General features: G+C 37.1%; 1 protein-coding gene across 5 annotated transcripts in view; it reads right to left on the reverse strand.

Moving 5' to 3' along the window:
• HDAC9 (histone deacetylase 9) overlaps positions 1 to 12,234 on the reverse strand; it is a 910,581-nt gene that overhangs the window by 694,136 nt on the left and 204,211 nt on the right. Inside the window, exon 1 of one of the 5 annotated variants that reach the window (XM_073009076.1) lies at positions 9,768 to 9,866. The exons of the other annotated variants lie outside the window; for them this stretch is intronic. Within the exon in view, the coding sequence (XP_072865177.1) occupies positions 9,768 to 9,783 (16 nt within the window). The 5' untranslated portion in view covers positions 9,784 to 9,866. Of the gene's footprint in view, positions 1 to 9,767; positions 9,867 to 12,234 lie in introns of those variants that run through there. 5 annotated transcript variants of the gene reach the window in all.

Below are 12,234 nucleotides of genomic sequence, written 5' to 3' on the forward strand. Positions count from 1 at the left end.
TTCTAGAATGTATACAAAATTTATTTTCTAGCAAGCATAGACAAAATACGGCTTTGCTAGTTTTAATATAACCTGTCTGTTTATGTGGAGTAGTGTGTGGTATATAGTTCAAGAACTTTAATGTTACATTTATTAAGATCTTTACTTGTATTTAATTTGGGAAGATAATTGCAAACTGAAAAACTAAGTCGATTTGTTCTTGTAGTATGTCTTAATTTTATTGTGATAAAAATAATTTCTACATATAATTAACATATTGTTGAACTGCTTTCTTTTTTTTACTTATATGCAGAGACTAGCAATTATTCAAAATTTGTTAGTGGCTTATACAACCTGCTTTTAAAATGTCCTTCAGTTCATTGTTTCTTCATGAAGGTATTGATAAGTCAAAGAAAACCTGACATGTATAGAAGAAAGCCTTCCCCCGGGAGTGGAACCAATTAAAAACAGATCTTACCCCCTGACATTCCTTGGAAAAGTCAGTATATCTAGAGCAGGAGCGTCCTATCTTTCGGTTTCCCTGGGCCACATTGGAAGAACTGTCTTGGGCCACATATAAAATGCACTAACACTAATGATAGCCAATGAGCTAAAAAAAAAAAAAAAAAAAAAAATTGCAAAAAAATCTTATGTTTTAGGAAAGTTTACAAATTTGTGTTGGGCTGCATTCAAAGACACCCTGGGCTGCACATGGCCCACAGGCCACGGGTTGGACAAGCTTGATCTAGAGAGAGGCTGCTGTAAGGGGAGGAAGACCTGAATTTTAGGGTGGTGATATCTAAGTTCCTGGAAAAGTCACTTAATGTCTCTTAGGACCTCAACTGCTTCAATAATAAAAGGAGATAATAAAGAATATCTTGCTTGTCATGAGAGTCTCTTGAGAAGCCTTCAAAATTTAACATCTTTGACTAAAATACATAGCTCACTGGAATCAAGAAGAGGAAAAGTGCTTGCTAAGATGAAGATGGATTGGTAGCCTGTCCTCCGTGCCTGCTAAGATGAAGGTGGATTGGCAGCCTTTCCTCCGTGCTGCTTCAGATCTACATTGTAGAGCCCCGGAATGACTAAGTCTGGAGATTTTCCTTTACCCCCTCAGCCAATCATACTTTTCAACCAAGTAAGAATTTGTTCCTGCCTTCTTGAGCTAGCACCAACCTGTTTTACAAATGGCATCAAGTCATGCATTTCATTCAATGACAACTTTTCTTTCTGTAACATCTCAAGATGAACAAAACCCTTTTTTCCTCACTGTAAAAAATCAAATTATGTCACCTCATTTCAAGGAAAAGATCAGTAATGGCAGCCAGACCCAAAACACCATTTGTATGCAAAGAGAGTTAAACTGCTGGAAAAGTACCCTCACCAGTAAAGTGTGGTATCATTAAACACAGACTAAATTTGAAGCAGAAGTTCTAGGAAAAAAAAATATATCTTGAAATGTGATAGGGTCCATTACGCTTCTTGATGAGATTACTTGTCTCTCCAATACATTACCCAAAGGCGCTTGCTTACAAAACAAGGAATACATTACATTGGAATTATCAGAACTTTTCTAAGTAGGTCAAATTTTGAAGCAAAAAATACTTCAAATTTTATGCAGTGTTACAAAAAAGAAAAATATTAAGAGTTGTACGGCAAAGGTGCTAATCACTTTTTAAAATTAGTTTTTTAAAAAATCTTACTCTTGCATAAACATTAAATGTACCACTTTACAATGCAGAATCCTATACCTGAGGTTATTTACTGTCATCTTAATTCATTTTTCAGTAATAAACTGAATGTTTATTATATAAATATCTTTATTCATTTGGAAACTCAAGAAAAGTTGGGCTCCAAAATAAGTTTAAAATCTAACTCATCATTTTGAATCAAACAGATACAATCCTAACTACAAATATAGAATATTTTCCCTCCTACTTACTGGGTTTGCATTCATGGTGTTGTTACAAAACCACAAAATGCTGATAAGAAATTTTTAATAAAATTTCAGTTTTCCTATAGGTAAATTCATAATAACAGCTTTACTATTTATTTTTATAACTTTTTATATGGGATATTTAAACCAACTCGCAGCTATAGGTATATGACTAAGAGTGTCCTATGTAGCAACATGATCACATAAAAATTGACTTAAGAACAGTCAGTCAATTCAAATACAAGCTAAATAAAGAAAGTTCGTCGACTGGAAAGTAAAAACTTTTGAAAATTATCTCAAGTAAGAAAAACATAAAAATGTAGGTCTTACATTTCTAATGTTATGTTTATAAAGGTTAGATAAATATGGATCAGAAAAGTACTTGTGAAAATAAATAATAACAATATCACCCTGTTTAGCTTACCTCTGCCATGCTACCTGAATGGTCTACCATTGAGCACCACTTTAGGGTCAGGCAGTGAAACCCCCAGTGAAGAAGCATCTGGGAGCGAATATATGAGCCCAATCATAGTGTATTGTGAATTACCGGAAATAATACAGACTTGTATTTTAGCATTAGTAAGTAGCAGGACTCTGAGAAAAACAAATTTAGAGCTGTAACATTTAAATGGCCTATGGGAGAAGAAAGGGCAGAGTGAAATCCCCCAGGCACAGGCCTCAGGCAGGATGGACGGTCATGAAAGTTAAAAAGCAGAGAACATTATTTTAATGATTTGACACATTATCCAGACCAACTTCTTATTGTGAAGATGAAGAAATGTAGGACCAAAGAAACTAACAAAAAGGAGAATGGCAGCCCTAGAAACAAACTTTGTTGAGGTCACATTTATACCTAGCACTGACATTTACTGTGCCACTTGTGGTTCTTCTGATGACTAAACTCTTTTGGATCAGGATTAAAAACTGTTCCAAGTCTTACAAGAATTCCAAGCCAAACCATAATATCCTATTTACTGCCACAAGAATCTAACCTAGCTTAGAATGTTATTGTAGCATTCAAACATTTAACATTTTGTTAAAATTCCACTATGTATTTATGTATCCCCAAACAAGGTATGAAATTAAGAGTTTTTAAATGTCTATGCCTGTAGGATGGATTGGCAAGGAGAGCAGTCAGAAAAATAAAACAAACTCAATGGCTATTTGAGAAATGCAGACACATGGACCAAAGAATTGGTGCAAAATTCTTTGGTCCACTCCGTTTAATGGCAAAAACCACAGTTACTTTTGCGTCAGCCTAATAATCCCCTACCATAACATATATTGTAAAGACAGCCCGAGGAAGCCTATACGTGGAAATAAAATGACTGAAAGTTTTTAAATAAAAATAAGCAATAGCCATAGCAAAAGCTTATAATGTGTTTTCAACACCACCATTAGCGATGGGCATTTCCTAAGCTTCTTGTCCCCAGGTTTCTTCCTTTCATGTGGCTTCAACTCGCACCTACACTGAAGTTTCTCAAATCTTCACCTACAGCTCTACTGTTCAACAAGGACGTTTCTAAGTCTCTATCTTGAATTGCCCAGACAGAGCAAGCTCTCAGATGTCCTGCTTCCATGGCAAGTACAAGTCTAGACAATAAACATGGCACTTCAATCTTCCTAAAAGAAGGCACTGCATACAAAGTCTGTCTCAGCCTGTGTGCTTCTTGTCCCCTGCCTCCTTCTGTGATTCTGTTCATAAAACCTCCATTCTAACACTGTGTTTAAACCACTGTCATCTTGACCTTAGGCTCCCCCTTTCTCCATAGAGGCAGACAGTCACAGAAATGTCTACTTCTTTCTAATGGTGCCACTGCCCCGACACTTGGTGCCAAGCCTCAAAGCCATGTGTCTGCATTTCTCAAATAGCCATTGAGTTTGTTTTATTTTTTCCATGGCTCTCCTTCCTAATCCACCCTACAGGCATAGACATTTTAAAAACTAAATTCATACTTCGTTTGGGGATACATATATATGTAGTGGAATTTTAACACAAGGAAACAAGAAACAAAATATTCAGAATTGTGTTTCTCCTTGGCAAAGAGGGGAATTCACATAGGTGGTTTTATTGATAATGGTTAAATTCCATATCCTGCCTTGATTATGGGTATCTAAGAGTTTATTATAGTTACACACACACACACACACACACACACAAATATGAGCTATATAGACTATGTTATAATCAAGAGAAAATAAAATTTATTATTTTTAAAGAAGTAGATCTTTACACACTTTAAGAAAATAAATCTATTAAATGTTTAAATTATGGTTTTAATACTGAAACTTCTCTAATACGCACTTCAGCATAGGAACTAACTCTACATAAAGAATCCAGTTCTGATGTAAGAAGTCTAACATGCACTGGGTGGAGCACTGTCCTCTATTTTTAACCACATAGATAAATTCTACTGAAAATTCTGCAGAGATAATTCACGTGAGTGCACAATACTTTTATTTATTCACTTTGTTTTTTACAAAGAAGTTTCAAGATAAAAACCAAATTCAAAGATCACTTACTACATAAACCTATTGGTAAACCATGAACAAAAGGCAGTAAAGGATCTCCCACTCTCCTGCAGAACAATTCTAGTGAAGATCTACTATTGTCAAGGCCGGATGTTAGGCACTGAGCAGGTCTGCATTAGTCTATGTCAAGGTTTCTCAACTTCAGCACTATTGACATTTGGGGCCAAATAATTATTTGTTGTGGGGTACTGTCTGGTGCATTACAGGATATTCAGCAGCATCCCTGGCCTCGTCTCCCTAGATGCTGGTAACATACCTGCCGCCAGCTGTAATAATCAAAAATATCTCTAGACATTGCCAAATGTGCTCTGGGGTACCAAACTGTCCCCAGTTGAGAACTACTGGTCTATGCAAATGGTTCCCTCAGCAATGGTACCTGGTAATCTTGATATTGGGAATACACAAGAAGAAAGTGCCGAATTCAAGTACTTTGCACTTCCAGGGAAGTAAGTTTAGACCAGCATAGTTTATTACTGCTTCTTTGTATACCATACAGTTACATAAAGACAGAAGTAAGATAATTTCTAAATATACTGCCACTTGGGAAAATAATATGTCTCTTTTATCGTCTTCATATATTTATTCAATTGGTCAACAGTAAACTTGATTAGTCAGTATGTTAAAATCCAATGCAATTTTAAAGAAATTGTATTTTCTATATTTATGTCAGTGAGCTCCATGATACCAATTCCATGGTGTTTTTTGATTATTTATTAGCTCCTTAGCATTTGACATGGATAATCACTCCTTTCTCCTGAATATGCTATTTTCTTATGTCTTCCTTAAAACTACAACTTCCTTATTTTCCCTTTTCTCTGACCATGACTTATCCACCTCCTTTACTGGCTGCTTCTCCTCTGTCCTCTAAATTTTGGAATTTCCAGTGGTTGAGTACTGGGTCCTCAGATTTTCTCACTTCATCCCATCTCTCTGAGTGATCACATCTATTTTCATGACTTCACTTAACATCTACATGACGTCTTATGCCTACTTGACATCTCCCCTGGAGTGTTTCAAAAGCATGTAAATTGAGAAGTCCAAGCCTGCTCTTCTTCCAATTTGCCCATCTTCACACATGACATCTCACTAGACCCAGTTGCTAAACACCATAGGATCATAATTGGCACTCCCCAACAACATCCAGTTGTTTACCAAGTCCTATTAATTATACAGGATTTCTCACTCTGTCCACTGCCCCTACACCCCTGACACTGTTTAATCCAAATGGTCATCATTTTTGGACTAAGCTATTGAAACAGTTTTCTAACCTATTTCCATGTGTCTACTCTTGCTGTTCACAAATCTATTCTCCACTCTGCAACTAGTTTAAAAATATTATTCAGGTCATGCAACTCTCTGTGTAAACCTTTCAATCACTTCTGATTGCACTTGCACAACATGCAGCTGCATAACATGACCTACTAGGCTCAGCACGATCTGGACTCTTCCAGGACCTCTAAGAAACTTCCCCACTTTTGACATGTTTCAGCCATGCTGGCCTTTACTCTCTTTCTCAAACAAGCAAAACTCTTTTCCATTTTGTCATACCCAGTTCCCTGTGACTAGAAGCATCTATGCCATTCAGGCTGTTTAAAGTTAACTTCATTTGAGAGACTATCCTTGATCCCCCAAAGACTATAGGATATGCTATATAAATACTTAACATGTATTACATGTTAAATTAATACAACACTCCTAGGAGCTCAGTATCATTTTACAGGTGAAGAAATCATGGCCTAAGAACATTAGTTAAATACCCAAAAACAGAGGGTAATGGGCTTTGAACCATGATGCTCTAATCCCAGGGTCTGGGATTATCCATACACACATACCCTCTCTCCCAATGCAGATGGTCCAATGTAGTTAGAATATATTTTGTGAACTATAGCATCATTTATTTCATACAACTGTTTTTCACCCCAAACCTGTGAACTTTCTGAGGGCACAAACTGTGATTATTGATTTCTGGATCTCCAGCAGGAGATGCTAAGTAATTGTGAATAAATGGACAAAAGAACAAATGAAGACAGAATTCATCTCAAGGGAAAACAATGCTTTATCTATTCAAGACTTTTAATACATGTTATTATTAAAATTTAAATTAAGTTATTAATTAAATCAAGCATTTAAATCAAGCATTAATTAATGTTTATTGATTTTTAAAACTTACTGAATTTTCACATTTAATAATAGCAGTGACATAATGCATTGACAAATGTTAAATATTAGGATAGAAAACAATCTGTAAACATGAAGGCACTAGTACACAGTAATCCAATGGGTGACCAACCCCACCAGAAATTACATGAGTGCACAAAGAAGTGGACACTGACAAGCTAAATAGCACTCTGAATCTGTCTCTATTGATAGACAAACATAAATTTCCAACCCTAAACCCTGCTTTACAGGTTGTGAATATGTTCTTATGAGATAAAGACATTAGAGACAAAAACAAAAAGAAAAAAACAGAGATGATGGAAAAATTCTGGAAAATGGTTTGCAGTGGCCAGTACTAAAGAGCTGCTCTGCTTTCTCAAAGGTTAAGAATCCAAGAATGCAACATAACAGTGACCCTTCCCACTTCACTCACCCCAACACTGGCAACTGCAATTCCCTTTATCCTTTTCTTTTTCTGCCAAAAGATCATATGATTTCAAATCTCTACCAATATTTTTATAGGTAAAGCTTAACTGATTCTGTCAAGATGACGAAAGTACTGTAGTCAATGAAGGAAAAATGAACGAGTGCAAATTGTATCAGATTGCCTGATAAAAGGCAAGTCAATCATTTATATCTGATGTTTGCATTTTTAGCTCTAAATTTTAGACCATGTCCCCTCGAGTGAAGAAAAAAATTTTTTAAAACACTACTCTATTGGAGGGGAAAAAAATTCTCCAAAGTTGTGAAATTAACCTCTCTCTTCATTCACACATTCAGTTCTATTTTTGCAGTTGTACCCGTAATGTAAAAGATAAAGCACTTCAAGTCAATTCCAGGTTTCTAAAATGTCTGACTGTGCATGTCCCAGTTCTCTTCAGCACCTCCCAGAAGATTCAGCCAACTTTTATTTCTGCAGCGCATCAGTGTTTATCATTTGTTTTACAACAGCACTGCATGTTCTCAAAAACTGACTTAGATGTATTTCACCCTCCTCTACAAAAACTCAAGAGAGACAAATGGCCTTAAAAACAAAATCCACCACTGAAGCATGGTTAATTTACTAAAAGAGCATATCTTTTTTTACCTGTCAGTTCCATATTTATTTTTTACAGTGGTAACTCCACACCATCCCCACCCGCCTCTATATTTGTCAAGATTTATGACAAATTTCCAGCTTGTAATTAGGCATTATGAAAATTCACTGTGGGAAAACTATTACTAGAGAAAAGGCTTTCCATTCAGCTTGCTTTATAGGAATACTGACGACTTTCATCTTCAGGAAGCCTAAGAGCAAAAATCACAGATGCATTTCGAGTGCACATGTTTGAACAAACCTATTTCTTGTGGACAAATGCTCTAAGAAGTCAGACAGACTTGGAACAAAATCCTGGCTGTCTCTTATCAGCTGGGTAAGTAGCTTAGCTTCTCTGTACCTTAGTTTATTTTCTATAAAATGAAGATATTAATAGTAAATATTACATAGGGATACAAGGAGGAGTAAATAAGAAAACCACATAGCACATGCCAGGTGCATTGTCAATGCTCAATAAATGACAGCCATTACTATTTGATGAATAGTATAGAAAAAAATAGCTTAGGGAAGGTCCTCACCATCCATTTGTTGCCATCCTCAGAATTTCACTATTCTGATTAGCAATGAAAAAAGTATCTGAGTAACTTGCAGCCCTGGAAGACCTCTACATCAGAGACGGATGCATAAGAGCCTCAGACATGAGGCAGCCTCTCAGACCCAACAGTGTTTCCTAAACCCAACTGCAGTACCCCTTCAAACAGACATTAGAGGAGTCCATGAAGCCCATGACAGGGTCTTTTCCATCAGATCTACTCCTTGTTCTGTGAGCTTAGACAAATCTCTACTCCCTCGTCCTCAAAGTGAGAGGGTGGGCAAAACAAGCTCAGATACCTTTTGTTTGTAGAGAGAATTAATTCAGAGCAGGTGAGGACTGAAGCAAGAGCAAGGAGTTTTCAGAGGGTGCAAAAGCAAGCAAGACATCTCAATGGAGACTTTTCCTAGCCTGGCATTATAAAATAATCAGGAGAAAAGAAGATAGCCCAATATGCTCAGATACAACCTTTGGCTTTCCGCTTGGACAAATCACAACCCTACCATCACTCTAAGAATTCTGACCAACAGTTGTAGGCTAACAGTGAGCATTCTATGTTCCCAGCAATTTTCAGAGTCTTGGCACGCACTGGTTCATCATCCCTCATGCTCAGATCAGTGCTATTGTATTCATTTTCAGGTGAGGAAACTGAGACACAAAAAGGTTAAGAAATTGTCTTAAGGATACTGGATTGTGATGGAACCAAAATTTGACCCCAAACAGTTTGGCTCCAGAGACTACAATCTTAATATCTACCATCCCCTACTCCTGCTCCCACTGGTGAAACAACCACTGGAAACTCATTTGTGCTTTCTATGACTCATAATTCAATTTTATGTAATAATATTTCTCTAAACCTTATATTGCTGAGCTGGTATAAGCCTTTAGGAAATCCTAGGCCTCTTTTATTTAATGTTCACAATAAGTATATTTCAAAATGCTGCAATTCAACTAGATTGAAGGAGGGAGTGTACCACAGATGTGTGGATGACACAACCTGGGCTCTGAAGTTATAGCTATTGAAGGCATGTGATAGATGCATGGGAAATCTCTACACTATTCACTCTATTTTTGCTTGTGTTTGAACTTTTTGATAATAAAAGAGTTAAAAGCAACAAAAAATTTTAACCACAAAGAAGACAACAGAAGACTAAGCTGTTTCAAGATCCAGACGGACATTCAGCTTCAGTAGATAATGCTCCTGCTGACAATTCCAGGCTAAATTTCAAAAACTCAGAGTACAGGAACTTATTTATCAATATTTTTACTAATTCAAGAACCCTCTCCCAAAAACACTTTAGTCTTATCTATCTGAAATAATAAAGGCATTCTCAGAGCTGAATGTTTTGCTCAATGTAATTTTTGTTGTTGTTGCTGCTACTGATTGGAAAAACGTTTTGCTTCCCTCCTCATGACAGGTTTATCTTTCCACAGCCTACAAATTATTAAAGACGATTTGCAGAGTCAAACTTAAAAATGTCTACCCCACTATCTTTTTCACAGTTCTCTTAAAAGGTTAAAAGAAAGAAACTTACCCGTTTTATTGTGCATTCCCTCTTTGCCAAAGTGTGCTGTGGTTTCGCAAACTAGCTCAGTCCTTCTGAACTTTTCTGTATCCGTTATAATATTAAAGAGCCGCAAGGAAGGGAAGTGGTTAGTCAACTTGCTAATTTTATCAGTCCCTCCCACTGGTTAAATAGTACCTGATGCTACAGATGCAATATCAGTTTTCCCAGCTCATTTCTCTGCTACTGAACAACCTTATAAAGACTGCATAACTTGGGGGCAAAGAGAGTGACTATAACTGATATGTAGGCATGAGAGAGTTAATGAATGAACATTTTATTACTATTAATAAGAAGCCTAATAGATTACAGAAACCAGCAATTCAACAGAATGAGGAGGAGGAGGAGGAGGAGGAGGAGAAGGAAAGAGAATGTTCGTCAGCTCCATACTGTAAGCATACTCAATTTGGGTAGGAAGGGGAGTGATTTTTTTAATGCAATCAGAGGACGTGTGGGAAGTGGCTGGTGTTTCATTTGTTGATAAATGATTCTGCCCTGGAATGGATCCAATTTACCGGATATAGAAACTTCCACAACTGGGGGCCCTGGCTCTGACGACTCTCTTTCTCTGAAGCTTACTAATTAAAACACAGGGCAAACTACCAAATGTGTCCCTCTGAATGAGGGAAAATTAGACATCCTCTGAAGAAGCAGCTATGAATTGTTTCCTAGATGGAAAAGCCTGCAGTGAATGAAAGGAAAAAGAAGAGGCTGAGACTGATTTTAATGAAATAAAATGATTATGCTGTTTCAATCTCACTCCAAAAGATTTCAACATATAAAACACTGTCACTCCAGAAACCATAGATTATGCAATTTTCTGAGCTACTTAAATGGGTGCATTTGAATTAAATCTGGAGTACTCACTTTGAAGTGCCTTTCCCACCGTATCTAAGCATTGTGGCATTGGGAAAAAAAAAAAAAAAGTCTGAAAACCAAATCATCCTGAAGCCTCATTAGCTCTTACTTTTGATTGGCTAAGAAAATGTTTCTTCAAAGAAATTCTAATTTTTTATATATTTACATGTGGTGATAGTTTCACAAAATGAGTTAAATTTGGTAAGCTGAGGCAGGTTGAGGAAACTAGTGATTCTGTCACCGATACCCTTCTTAGTATTCCCCCAATTCAATGATACTTAGCTTATAAAATAAAGAAAGGAAAAACTTTGAAGACTTATTGAATTTATTTTCCACCTCCTAAGTCTCTTTTATAATTAGATCTAAGAAAATGAAAATCTAAGTACTATGCTGAAGGAAAATACAAGCAATGCCTTACTCTGAGATCTCTCCAATAAATTCTCTTGAAGAACAAAAACTGCACAATTCTAAGCCCCCAAGGTCATCTTTTTATATTTGGTCTGAGTTTAAGAACAAATACCTGAAATCAATACTTCACAGTCATGACTCTGGCTTTAGTCCCTCTCATTCACATCTGTAGCTTTTGCATCTTCAGGAAAGAAAGAAGAAAAGATACAGTTCTAGAAGAAAAAGAATGGGGGGAAGTGAAAAAGAAGGGAGAGAACTTTGCTTCATTGTCCCCTTCTCCAAAACTCTTAACAGCTTCCCCAAGCATCTAGGTTGGGTGACACCTCCTCGGCTTCATCCACAGGCCTTCCTCACCCATTCAAACATACCTACTTGCCCCTCTCTGAAATCCTGGAGCATATTTCATCATCCTCTCAGTCTAGACATAACTTATTTCTATGTAATGTCTTTCTGGAAGCCTGCAAGCCTCTTTAGGACCAATGTATATTCTCTATGCTCACCCAGAGCATTAAGCTGCTCAAGCACAAAGCTTCACATTTAAAAACAAGTATTTTGTAATGCCTCTTTTACTAACCTAACACAAAGCTCATAGTTTATACAAACAACCTCTATAATAATATTATTTTTAATCATAAAGTGCCCCAGGCATGAGCATAACCTCCATATTGAGGAACTTATCTGATGCCTACCCTACTACCAACAAGTAAATATGAATTAAAGAGAAGTAAGAAGAAGCCAGTACTTTCAAGAAGGTTAAGAAAGTGAAAGACTGGAGGGTGAGTGGTTGATCGACATTAGGCTAAAATTTAGTATTAGAATAAGAAATAATAAATCAGGGGCCAGGCGCGGTGGCTCAAGCCTGTAATCCCAGCACTTTGGGAGGCCGAGACGGGCGGATCACGAGGTCAGGAGATCGAGACCATCCTGGCTAACACGGTGAAACCCCGTCTCTACTAAGAAATACAAAAAACTAGCCGGGCGAGGTGGCGGGCACCTGTAGTCCCAGCTACTTGGGAGGCTGAGGCAGGAGAATGGCGTGAACCTGGGAGGCGGAGCTTGCAGTGAGCTGAGATCCGGCCTGGGCGACAGAGCCAGACTCCGTCTCAAAAAAAAAAAAAAAAAGGAAATAATAAATCAGGCTTACAGGCAAGTGATAAAAGGAAGGGAGTAA

This window comes from Chlorocebus sabaeus, chromosome 21, assembly GCF_047675955.1.
Source record: "Chlorocebus sabaeus isolate Y175 chromosome 21, mChlSab1.0.hap1, whole genome shotgun sequence".
Taxonomy (NCBI): domain Eukaryota; kingdom Metazoa; phylum Chordata; class Mammalia; order Primates; family Cercopithecidae; genus Chlorocebus; species Chlorocebus sabaeus.